This window comes from Corvus kubaryi, unplaced genomic scaffold (genome assembly GCF_017639235.1).
Source record: "Corvus kubaryi isolate FWS band 111438036 unplaced genomic scaffold, C.kubaryi_AGA036_p1.0 65199, whole genome shotgun sequence".
NCBI lineage: Eukaryota > Metazoa > Chordata > Aves > Passeriformes > Corvidae > Corvus > Corvus kubaryi.
In genome coordinates, this window is record NW_024581832.1 from 37021 (window position 1) to 50355 (window position 13335).

Sequence of the window (13335 nt, forward strand, 5' to 3'; positions counted from 1 at the left end):
AAAGGTGTGAAATGCTTGGACTCAAAAGCAACATCACATCTAGAAACCCCATAACACTAAAATTAATGAGCAGTAGCAGCCATCAGTGGGCATTTGTATCCATTCATTTTGGCATGTTTGTGCAGTCCTTTCACTGTACTCCTGTCTGAAACCATCCCATAGCAGACGCAGTTATTGCAGACCAAGTGGATGTTCTGAATGCACAAGTGGTGTCACACTTCTCTGCAGTACATTTAAAAGGTGACAATATGAAGCTGTTGCTCAAGGCTGGGCATATTAATATTTAAAAGAGAAATCCAGGTTGCTTAGACTAAGGGTACTTTTTATCCGGTAGGTGTATTATGAATCCTCAGCACGAAACTTTTAAAAACCAGAGACACCTGACCAGGATGGATAATTTCATAACTTGACTTACAGCCAAGCAGATACAGAAGTGAAAAGATGCTGGGCATTGTCCAGTACCAGTAACATCAGAAATAAGAGGTTTCTCCCCAGAGAGATTGCTGTTCCTGGTTTGAAGACAGCTGTCTATCCTAGCTGGTTTGCTTCCTTTTCTTGGTTGAATTTATGAGAATCCAATTTGAAATATAGCACTTAATGTCATGCTCAGCAATTATAAATAGTTTTACCTTTATTCAAAGTTAGTTTTAGTTCCTACCTTATTGTGGTATTTTTGGGATTATCTACAGGTCTGAAAAGAATAATGTATACCTTCTGCATATTTTTTTGCCATAGCCTTATTTTTAAAGCCTTGTCTTGAACTTTTCGCCTCATTTTGAATAAATTCCATGCAAAGTTTTAGAATTTGATTTCTCCGTGTTTATCTGATGTGCAGTGTCTTTCATGAGTGTCTTTTCAGAAGGATGTGGATTTTAATGAGATAATGTGGCTTTGAGAAATAGGGATTGGAGAAAAAGGTATTTTTCCTTTTTGTAATGTTCCTTCTATTTTTTCTACGTGGCAATAGCTAAAAATAGCTTGGCCTAACAAATTCAAATTTGTATGTATTTTTTGGCTTGTCCTTAATGATAGTGTTAGAGAATTTACTCATTGTATTATATTTTTAGTTTGGATGTTATGTGTGAAGAATGTTTGTGCACCTAAGAGTTTGAATGAACACTAGATGCTATAGAGACCTACAGGATTTGGAGACTTTACAAGTGCATTGCCTGTATGTTGGGGGATTCTAGAGCTTGTTATGTGTATTGCATGATCATTCCAAAGCTTATACTTAAATTATTTTAAGTATGAGGGGACTGGAAAATTTGATAGAAATATATATATATATATATAAATGTAATTAAACCACACACCTCAGTCAGACTAAAAATCCTGTAGTTTTTTTGACACCCTCATTTCCTTTAGCCTCATCACTGGGCACAGAGAAACTGAGAACCTTCATTGTGTCCCAATTTTACAATAATGTGCAGTCTCACATATATGGAGCCTGCAAGTTAAGTAACTCATTTTATAGTTTGAGGCCCTTAGGTAAAAGTAGCAAAGAGTGAAAAGTATTTATTAAACAGCAAATGTGCATTTGTGGTCAGTCTAATCCTGTTGAGCTTAAACTGGCATACAGGCCCCTTTCTTTCATTTTGTCAGATTCCTTTTTTGTGAGTGTTGGTTCCTCTTAGGAGGCCAAAGCCACAACTCCCATCCTCCTCTGATAGTCTTTGAGTTTGTTTATTTCCCTGCTGCTGATTTCAGAGATATTTCCAAGCTTGATGTAGAATTGCAGGAAGATGCAATGTCATTAATCCTTTGCCCTCTCTTTTCCAGACGGTGCATTCAGATTGTGCACAAGCTGCTGTGCTACCAGAAGAAATGCAGAGTGAGGCTTCATTACACTTGGAGGGAGCTCTGGTCAGGTACTTGGCCTCTGCAGAGACAGTCAAATAGGAAAAATAGCTTGTTCCATTGCTACAGGGTTAAAAAGCAAGCAGCAGTTCTGTTAAAGCATCATTATGTTGCTTCTTAGTTGCTACATGCAAGCTGCCTCCTTCGGAAAGCCATTTCATTATCATAATGGTAGCTAATTTACTTTCTTGTCTGTCCATGCTCACCATGGTATCCAAATGTCTTTGTTTTTCTGTTCCATTACCTGAGTCCCTCTTTACCTGATTGGAGAAAATGGAGTCATGTTTTATGGAATAGTGTTTCTCTCTCACATATTTGTGAGTAGAAAGGAGATGGGCTCTTAGGTAAAGGAGAGGGACCTTGCTTTTCCTATTACTGTAGCAGATGCTCACACTTAGAATAGTTGTGCTGCTCCTGAAGAAAGCAGCCTTGAAATGTCAGTGTGAGGGAAGAGAGGCTTTTAACTCTGACCTTTGAGTTGATGGTAGATAGTCTGGTTCATGCCACTTGCATCCAAAGATAGATAAATAAATATTGTGGGGTTTGACATAATCTAGTGGACAGCTTTGTAGGACTCTTATATGATGCAGTTCATTGCGTGGGAGGTCTGAGGAAGGGAGTAGGAGAATGGATGATGAGACCTAACAGGCGTCTTTGGTGGATATGGTATGTGCTTCAGTTCTTACCTAGCAAGCAATCAAGTAGCTCAGCCAGGAAAGTAGTTAATCCCCTTGCTGTTGTGGCTTAAACAAGTGCTTTATGAAAATTCAAGGCAACATGGCCTTACCTGTGTATTCCTGGAGCTGTGCTTGAGACCTAGCATCAGTGACTTGCCTGGTGTAATGCAACTCCCTTTAAAAATTTGAGAGAGGGTGGCTTTTGAAAGAGGCAGTTATGAGTGGTTTGTGAAGCTTTTCTCAATTGACACTGAGTACTTCCCTTCAGTAGCCTTGCCCAGCTGAGATGCAGGTACAGAGAAATGAACCAACAACCCGAGTCATTTTCAGTTACTAACTTTTCGCCTTGTGTGACATGTGGCCCATTCAGACTTTCTAAATTATTCCTGCAGAAGGTGAAGCGATGCCGCTAATTAAGGGATTAGCAGTTCCTTTTCAGTTGTTTTCCTCAGAACAAAGCCCCTAGAGGCATGGCTGCAGCGTAGTGCCAGTTCAAGAGATGAGTGTGTACATTGTGGATGTCTGTTGTGAATGGAAATTGCATCTGACAATGTGTGTGATATCTTCTCAGCAGTTACAGTGAACCAGAGCCGTTTCTATTTGGCCAGGCTGGCATGGGTCTTTTCTACACACTGGCAGAATGGAAGTTTGAGATGTAGCACCTTTTGCTTGAAAGTATTGTTCCACAGTTCAGGGAGCACACTCTTAGGCATCTTTCAATCCTTAACTTTCCCTGTTTTAGGGGAGGGGAAAAACCAGAAATCCTTGGACACACTGAGATTCAGCATCTTGGGATATTCTTGTTAGCAGTCTCTAATTAACTGGTGTTTATATAGAGCTTTGGAAACATCAAGTGCCTCAGAAGTGTTAAGTACTGCACATGCTTTGAAAGCAAAGCAGTAACATAAAACCACTTGGATTGGTCAGGTTTCTATGAAGGAACTGGAATGTCTGCACACCTGATGTAGCTGCAGAGCTCCATGCTCACTATAGATTTCTGTGTGTTTAAGGAGATCCTCTCGTGGGAGTAAACTACCATAGAAAGTTGCAAAAAAATTTTTTTTATAGGATGTTGAGGTAAACAGAGTTCTTTGGTAACTGCTGAGTGGTTTATACAGGCTGGAAGGCCCTGGGTGAAGTGGTACACACACCTGTAGAAGGGCAGGTCCTGGCTGCCCCAGACATGCTTCTAGAATGCTATATATGTTGCAGAATAAATGCTAATTGCCAGCCCTGTCTTGAGATCTATTTCGTACTTAACTCTTACCCTGTCAAGGTTGCTCTTGATTACCCAGAATGCTGCTGCCTTTGATGTGAAAGAATGTCTCTTTCTCTGGTTTTGTTCTATGTGACAGACAATTCCAAACTGGAGCACAAGACTTCTGAATTAATTTCTGTCTCTCATATGACCATCAGGCTTTTATTTTGGATTGAATAATCAGTTATCACTGCTGGAGGAACAGCTAAAAGGGAGCAGCTATTCACTGTAACGTCTGAGATATCAGGTTGTCCCATCAGGTGTGCTCTGCAGAAGGTCTTCAAGCCCACACTTGTCTTCTAGAATGACAAAGTGTATGATGACTGAAGCAATGCCCCTGTGGTGCAGCGTGGATAATAGGAATGGAGGCCCCCCAACAGAGCTGAGCGGAACAAAGAAGCTGGAGGGAATTTGTGTAAGGATATATTGAAAGAAAGGGAGAGAGTTCTACCTGGCACGTAAAAGGAGGAGAGTTTTTTCAGGCAGAAAATTGAGTGGGAGAAGAAGACAAAGAGAATACTGTGGGTAGGTAGTCAGTGTAGGGTGCGGAGGAACTGAGATAAAGGTTGTAGGTGGAAGCAGTAGCAGTGTATGGAGCCTTCTGTTCACTTGCCAATTCTAATGTTAGCTAATCTCTAATTAAGGAAAGCCACTTGTGTGTCATCTGATGGATTGATGCTCTTCCGTTGTGGATGCTTTGTCTTCAGCATGGAAGGCCAGCAGCACTTTGAGAAAGTTTCTGCATTTACTATTTTTTATTTTAATTTGCAATGGTGGTAGAGAAAAGCACTGGATCCAGGTGCTTTGGCATCTCTTGGGACACATATCAGGCTGTTTATGCAGTCTGTAAGACTTTATACTTTTTTAGATATGCCACTATTTGGCACATTGTTTCCATATGATCTTATTTCTGTTGAACTTCCTTTTGCAACATCTGAGCTTAAAGAAGAACAATATTGTTACAGAGTCTTTGGATGTGATCCAGCCTTAGCTTCTCTATTAGAATAATTTTTTCACGTTAAGTAAAGGGACCAGGGCCATGGCACTCAAAGCAGTATAAATCTCTAGCTGTGCTGACCAGATGACCAAGAATGTTCAGGTGACAGAGAAAGATGCAAGGATTTGAGAGCTGAAAACAGGATTGACAGAAAGGAAAATCTGTGGGTGGCAAAAGTAGTGTGTAGAAGCTGGCTCTAGCTAAAAGTAGTGTGAAAATAAATATCAGATCACTAGTGGAGCTAAATTCTGGAACATCTTAAAAAGAGGGCTGGAGAGTGAAAAGAAGTTGTAATCTGATTAACCTATGAAAGTGACTGGCAAATGCAAATGCAGTTAGATTCAGATCCAGAGATGTCTGTTGATCTTGGTTCTTTTTTAATAGGCCTTTTCAGTTGTCTGTTCACTTCAGTTCCATCAGTGGTTAGTGTGCAGCTCTTCCCTTTGAGTGCTGAAGAAAACCTTCAGGTTTTTCACCACTGACAGTGAACCACTGCTGGTGACTAGCCTGGAAATTTGGCTAAGGTCAGAAAGTCTGTGTGGATATGACTGTGTTGACCTGTTTGCTTGCAGACATTTTGGCCAACTGGAAATCTCCTGAACTGTTTATGCCAGGTACCTTACACTTTTTAAACACTGATGATTACGCTTGAATGTCAAGTGTAAGGTACTTCATAGAGCCGATTAGGAAACTTTGGAACAGCCAGTTCCCTGTTCTCAGAAACAGCCCAATGTTCTTGGGCTAGTTTGTACAGCACTTGCATGATGGACAGTGCTATATAGGTGGTTGTTGTTGTCAAGCATGTATAAGCTATGCCAGAAGAGTTTTCATGAGTCATTTAAGCTTTTTATATAAAAAGACCTCATTCTTCAACTCCTCCCACCTCAAAATTAGCAATGCTTGAGCAATTCACTCTGAGCTTAGGGGATGCAGGTAACTTCTTTGCAGTTGCTATGGTTTGCTTTAAGCAAAAGCTATGTTTAAAGAAACAGAAAAGCAATACTAATAAAGACTTTTAATAGCAAGAGTAGAGCCTAAAAAAATCTGAACTATAATAATAATAATAATAATGGTGAAATAGCTGTTTGTTGGGGCAGTTGAATGCAAAGTAGGATTAAAAGTGGGCATTGCCATTAGGAAGTGTTGAAGATCAGTTTCCAAATCGTTTTAACATAAGGCTATAGTTCCTTACCTTGTAGCTTAGTTAATTTGGTAGATGCAGAATGCACTGGTAAAATAAGCATGCTTCAAATATGTAGCACTATCAAGAAGTTAATTTTTCTCCTTTTTCATTTTAGGGTCATCAAAGCAGACTTTTACGATGCTACTAGACAAAATACACTTTTTTATTCCCCTTTTTGTCCACTCTTCAGATCTTTTTGTCAGGTTCTGTATTTAAAGCAAGGATAGTACTGCATTCAAAATCTTTTTGGGTGAATACTAAAAATGTGAAAGGTTCCTCTGGGGAAGATTTTAAAATAAAGAAGCAATTTTTTGTGGGGGAGAAGCTCCCCCCTGACTTTCAGTATATATAACACTGCCCTTATGCAGTGCATATTTAAAATGGTATTGTTTAATCACTTTGGTTTATTATTTCTGTGACTGAAACATTGATTACTGGGAGTATGTTATCTATGTCATTTCTGGTTCTACAACTGTTGATCAGGTCTGCTTCAGCCTTCTGATTTATGTTGCTGAACAGGCTGGAAGTCAGGTGATGTTGTGTCTTCCCTTCATCTCTAATCCAGCTGTCACTGTCACATTCTGCTGCAGCTACATGGCACGGGAAGCTTATCATCTTGCAGCTCTTGTGGAGGCAGGATTCACACACTGGTGTACTAGACAGTCTAGTTCACTGGCAGAGTTCCTGATCACTAGATGCCATGAGAGTTTGGAAGACCGTAGAGCTGCTTGGCCAGTTAGCAAATGGCTTAGTTTCTCACACAAACTAAAGGCTGTAGCTGTTATGTGCCATGGAATACATACTGGGAGTTTGCAGCCATTTGGGGGTCCTGTTTTCTTCACTCATAGGGGTGTTGGTGCTTGTGATATGTGGTACTGTGTTGGCACAAACTGGGTTCAGGAAGACAACTGTTAATCCTGTTACCTATTTCAGGGAATTCAGGAAAGGATTGAAATTGAAACATGGTTTTATAAAATAATTTTTGTTTGTAGTTGTGGTGTGTGTTGTGGGTTGATACTCACTGATTTATTTAATTTGTACCCCTCAGAGCACTCTACATTACCCCAAAGAAAACCCCAGTCCCTTCATACAAAGCTCACTTACAGGCAGAAAGATGGGAAGGTCAGAAGGAAGACTGCAAGTGTCTACTTGTGGTATTCTGCTGTCATTCTCAACTGGTGGGACAATTTCGTGCTCACCTTTCCATATGACCTCCTTCTATCAAGGCTAGAATATTTTCATAAGAACACTCCAGCCATTTGGTGAAATGTCCTGGTATTAAACTCTTAAAGAAGGTAGTGTAAGAAATGCAGAAACTCAGTGGCTTTTCTTGTAAAGGAGGACATTCTAAATTCCCTGCATGGGTCATTTATTGGAAGCATCTGCTTTTACTTAATTCTGGTTTACCTTTACTTTATGTTAACATATTTTAATACTGATGATAAAGAGTTTGACCCTGATAGCTGATGAACAGAAAAAGAATAATATAAGATTTGGTGCTGTTATTGATCCCCTGGTGAGATCAGGATGGGAATTTCTCAACAGAGCCTTGCTCAGATGAGCACAAAGGGAATTAGGAATTTGCATGGATAAGTTTAGCAACCTTTTGGTCATCTTCCCTCAGCCTGGCAGGTCTCATCCAGATACCTTGCTCTGTCCTGTTTCAAATAAAGCTAGCAAATACTGGAGAATTTGGTTGTGAATCCCTAGCAGTTTGCAGATCACAGTGACCTCGTGGAGATGGTGTGATAGTTTCTCCTGGGAAACGGTCCCATTGATGATAGAAGTGTTACAGCTGTTCGAAGTTGTTTCTTTCTCTGCCCGGAGGGCTTGCAGCATTCAGAATGCAATAATTTATCCCTGGCCCCTTTTTGTGTTCAGGCAGTATCACTCCTAGGTTCCTTACCTTTATGTCTTTCCATGTTCTCACACAATACTTCTTCTCTTTCTCCAGATTCTCCACCTTTTCTGTTCTAAAACCCCAGGCAAAAAGTGCAACTGTAACTCGCAAGACTACTATTTAACAGTGTGAACTTACACTGTCAGACAAAACAGAATTCAGCTCAATACTACCCTTCCCTCTAAAGAGGGATGAAGCTTGTAGGTCTGTGCTTTTTTTTTTTTTTTTTCTTAAGAAAAAAGCATATTGTTCATCTAGGCTTTAGCTGAAGTTGGAAAATTTGTGTTCTTTCTTACTGCTTGCTGGATTGCCATCAAGCAGCATTGCTCTGGCATCAGCAATCAGCATTTCCATTAAGCTTGCAATTTCACCCTGTTGATTCCATTTAGGTGGGAACAGTGAGTTCTGAGGATGGGGGCTGTATAAAGAAAGTGAAGGGTTGGAGGTGAAATAGCCTGCTTGACTGATCCTGGGAGCGATGGGTTATGCCAGCATGTGCTCCAGCCCTCTGGCAAGCTGTTGATTCTCATTAAGAAAAGAGCCTGCTTTCATGGATGTACCCCTGAGAGCGAGTCATGGGGAAAAGAGGGAACAGCTGTAGAGTGCTGGTGATGGGGAGCCTGCTAGTTGCCAGCTGCTTTTTGCCACAGAGCTGTGGTGGCTGGGAGGAGGAACTCAGCAGTGCCTGTGGCAGCAAGCCGGGAGGGTAGAGGAGCGTCCAGCCAGGTAATTGTTACAGCAGTGAGCAGGGTGCTCCCTCCTGATCAGAGCAGAGGGAAGGAGCTGGAGCATGTTGACTAGTGATGTTGACAGAGCTTTTATTGCTTCCTCTGCTCCCCTGAGAGGGGACTGCAGCATTGGTGCAACAGTCTTGTTTTCTAGTGCTGTGGGTGATTGACAGGAAGCTGCAAGTGCTGTCCCTGAGTAATTGGTTCGCTTGTCCAAGGATGCTGGGATAGTTTGTGCCTCAGGGAGTTCTGGTGCATTAGTTTGTAATAGCAATGTAACTATTTCTTGGACACGCTTCTTATTCCTACAACTCTGTCTGGAAAATACCTCTGTTTGTTCTTTCCTGTCAAACCCAATCTGTAGATACTCATCTCCTCCTGAGTTTCTTTTGATCACTGTTCTTCTGAGTGCTTGCCAGTGCTGACTGTGGCCAGATCTGCACCATTTTAACACTTAGGTCGTCTCAGAATGTCATATTTGAGCCTTTTGCTTCCCTAAATCTGAATTGCCTTTCAGGTATAGCATTTTTTAGAGGTGATTACTCTTCTGGGGTCTCTTCTCCTCATAGGTGCACAGTGGGCTATGTGGTTATCCTAGCTTAGCCCTTGTGACTTCCAGTCTGGAACAAGAGAGTGGACTGGTCCGTGGTTGTGGTATTGTTGTGCTGTGAGAATCTGTTTTTTTCACATTCTGTACTGTAGTTCCCCTCGTGTAAGGGGATCATGCTGAATTTTGGAATCCGGAAGAACATATAAGAAAGCATTGTTTGGCCTATTTTTTTTTTAACAAGTGTTTGATGTAGACCATTTAGAGACAGAACACTAAGCATAGGTGGACCTTTGATCTGGCCAGGTACAGCCAGGGCTCCTCATTTTGCTCTATTTATACTTCCAGTGCTGTTGCAGATAGAATGGTCCTGTTTTCTCTTGTATGTTGGAAGAACTGAAGCACAGAAAGACCAGCGATGCTTCCTGAAGAATCTAATCCACTTTATTCTCAGTTGTGGCCTTAGTTGCACTAAGCCTTAGCAGATCTGGCTTACCATGTGCTACAGTGAGTAGTGTGGACCTTGCCTTGAGAATACATACATGTGAACAGGGTGGCTATAGAAGATCCAGGGTGGTTATTGTTCTGCTGAAGCACTTGTAGGCAGAGGACTTCTGTGCAGCATGGAAGTGTTGCCCAGATGTCATGATCGGCTGCCTTCTAGTGATATATGGGTGGGGATCCTTCTAAGGAGGCTTTGATTTGAGACATGGGGAGGAGGACACTGAATATACTGTTGACTCAATGGTAACTTCTAGAGGGAATGGGAAAATCACTGTTCTTCCCAGTGTGCCCTGAAAGTTGAAGGGTAGAAAATTGGAGGATTTTAGTAGAGCACAAGATCCTGTTAATGGCTGTTACACTGCAACTGAGGAGCCCTCACATCTCTTCCTCCCTCGCTGCTTTCTTGAGGGCCATTATATGCACCATTAGAAGATTTTTGACCTGTAAGCGCAGCAGATGCAGTGACAGAGGCCTCTGTACTGTGCTCAACCCATTCGAGCTCTCATTGATGAGTGTCTCAGGGCTCTTCTCTTCTGCTGTGTTGTGCAATAACACATCAGAACCTTCCGATGCTCCTGGCAGAGTCTGTGCTACATTCTGACTTGCCCAAGGGATGATACTACTACTTTTTTTCCCCCCCTTTTCTCTTGGTCTATCTCCGTGGTTCTGTTGCATTACAAATGATCCAAACAGGGAACACCGAGACGCTAAAAAACCCAAAACTGTTGTGTGAATCCCAATTCACCTGGGGCTGAATATACTTCTGTTTGAAACAAGGCTTATAGGGAAAGAGGGTAAATCTGCTATGGGAATAGGAGTAGGGGAAGGAGGGAGTGAAGGGCATCTGTAACGGGAATTACCTCCTTCCTGGTAGAAGAAAAGGAGAGATGGTGGCTGCCTGCAGTTTTCTCACAGAGGATTGGTCTGGGGAAGGGCAGCAAATAACTGAGCAGTACTACTGCTGCTCCTTGGCAGACAGAGTGGCTATGGGAGGTGATAAGGGAAAGTGTCTTCAAAAGCAGCTGAGCAGAGAAAGAGCTCAGAGGTTCTTTCACTGCAGTCATTTCAGTTTAAAAAGTAGGGGAGGGTATCTGTGATGTCACTTTTCATCCTTTTGCTATAATAATTCTTTGGAGAGAAAATTGCCTAAGAACCAACCTGCTTTATACCACTTTTCACACAGAGCCAGTCACATGGCTCTGTGTCCACTCAGCCTGCTTGTCTACTTGGGTTTCAGGCTGTAAACATAGTTGTCCAAAGCTGTGTTCTCTTCTTGTTGATTTAAGAGGCATAGCCAGTGCACTCAGTTCAGGTCACTTACATGAAAATACTGGTGGCTGCTTGTTTAGTTAGAGCCTTCTCCCTTTATTGCTAAAGAAGTACTAGTGACCCTGTTGTATTGTGAAGTTATGGATATTTCAAGACTCACCACAGTGGGTGTTTGGGTCGGGCCAAGAACAGATACCTTTAGGGAGGAAAAAAAAGGCTCTAGAGGGTATTGCAAAAATGGTGCTTTTTTCCAGTTAATGCTGAAATAGATCTCATGCCCAAACCATCCATTGCTGTTAAATCCTGGAGCATAATTTGGGATAAGGTGGCTGAGCCCAAGCAAGGATCACGTTGGTGTCTGCCTGTGCAGCTGGGAGACTGAACTGCTCCTCTGTTGGGAAAAAAAAAAAAGGGATAATTTCCTGGCTAGTGTGCAAGGGCAGCCTGCAGGTGGGGTATGAGAGGCGAGCAGTTGATTGCAGCAGGGAAAAAGTGACACATCTGGTTTGGCTTCAGATTGCTCAGGAACAGTGGCATCAGTGCTCCCTTGGAGCTCGAGGGCAGAGGGGTGTTCAGTCAGTTGGACTTTCCTCTAAAGGTTTATTTTGTGCGTGTAATTGTTGCTGAAGGGCACTAGGCATATGAAGCCAGATCTAAAAGTTGTTAGTTCTGAAAACTTCAGGGCATAGCTGTCCTCATTTTCAGTACAGGGGCTGCCTTACAAACAAACTACAGAGACACGGCAAAGGGATTTAAAGGTTCCACAGTGTTCGTGTTCCTTAGAGACACTTGATAGAGGCTGCTGCAGAGTGTGCTGGCGTGGAGAAAGATTGGTTGCTCTTTTAGCATCAATGTAGTGTATATCCCAGTTAGGAACACTGCAACTTTTTCTGGAATGTGTGGTTTCCTAACACTTGATAAATTTGTCAGCGCAGGGCACACAGTGGCTGTAAACCTCTGACGGATTAGTTCTTCTGACCGGGCTCTGAGCCCAGCGCTCAGTTTCTTCTTCATGTGAAGCATGTTCCTCTCCTTCCTAGTTCTTAGGGAAGGAGCAGCACAGGTTGTTTTGAGTGGGCTGTGGTGCAGTGCAGTTCAGGTATAAATACTGATTTCAAGCAGAGGTAATCTCTTGTCTTCTTTCTCACTGAAACAGGAAAATTAAACATAGATTCATCACAATGGCTGAAACAAATGTCGGGAGAGAACAGAGCTAGTTCTCCTTCTAGTGTTGTCACCAATACAAAGCAGTACAAGTGCTTCAGGGTGGTCTGTGAGAAGTATTGCAGTGGGCAGTTGTAGGGTGCTTGTCCTCGTCATTTGGTGAGTGCTTGTGCTCTGGACAAATACGCTCGTTCTTTTCAAAATAGTTCTCCTCATCACGGGCAGCTTTCATGTTCACTGTTTTTGGATGTTCAGTGGTGGCTTCTTGTCACGCTGTGCCATGACCTGCTGGCAAAGGCCATTCAGCAGGGCTCTTGCGGTAGAGTAAGAGGCAAAGAGATGAACATGAGGCTTCTCACAACTTGTCAGAAGAAATCCAGAGCTCTGCTACTTTGCTTCCACAAACCCAAGCTGCTGGTAGTTGAACAGCAGCACCTGTTCATGAGCTGTGGCCCTGTGGACTGTCATGGCTGGGAAGGAGGTAAAGCCTTGTAACTAAATGCTTGAAACTCTGAGATGGAGAGATGGCTGATGAGCTGCTGTGACAGAGATGCAGGGCAGCTGTCTGCAGTCCAAGGCACTGACTGCAGGAGACTTTTTTGCTGTGGAGGTTTGGTTACCTTGGCAACCTGTTTTTAGCTGGATCTTTGCTCCAGTGGAGAGCCCATCTGTACCTGCTACTTTGTTTTGAAACGTTTGTTTTGCAGAAAAGTAACTGACAGGGGTATTTCCAGAGCTGTGTTATTGTGGAATCCAAGCTCTGGTTTTGGTCCCAGGAGTTTCTGATGATGGGGTGATGATGGTGTGGAGAGTTATGTGGCTGGATTGAAAAGGTGTGAATGAATGTGCTTCATGAGGTGAGCTGCAGACATGGAAGCGAGAAATGCTATTACTGATGGTTAAATCCTGGAATAGCTCTGAAAGATACAGCACTTGCACCTCTGGAGTTTGCAGAGAGCTTTGTTCGTTCCTAGTTTGCAGTTCAGCATCAGCCACCCACTGGAAGATTAAACTGAAGTAGCTTCTGCCTGTGATGAGTAAATACCTGCCTTGGGGCTGTAGGCTTCCCTTTGGGTGTGCATATATAAACTTTTGATACTCATGGTGAACTTCTAGTATTGTAAAGTAGAGGTTGCAGGACTGCATTTAGAATCTGGCAGTTTCCTTTAATTCCAGATCTGACCAGTGTGTTCACATCATTTTGCTGTAGGTGTTTTGATTTTACCTCTGTAATCTTGAAGGGGATGAGTA

The 13335-nt window shown here is 42.4% G+C and overlaps 1 protein-coding gene across 1 annotated transcript in view; it reads left to right on the plus strand.

Annotated features, from left to right (window-relative positions):
* LOC121673111 (armadillo-like helical domain-containing protein 3) overlaps positions 1-13335 on the plus strand; it is a 117923-nt gene that overhangs the window by 30238 nt on the left and 74350 nt on the right. The window contains exon 19 of the mRNA XM_042046172.1: positions 1780-1868. Within this exon, the coding sequence (XP_041902106.1) occupies positions 1780-1868 (89 nt within the window). The remainder of the gene's footprint in view (positions 1-1779; positions 1869-13335) is intronic.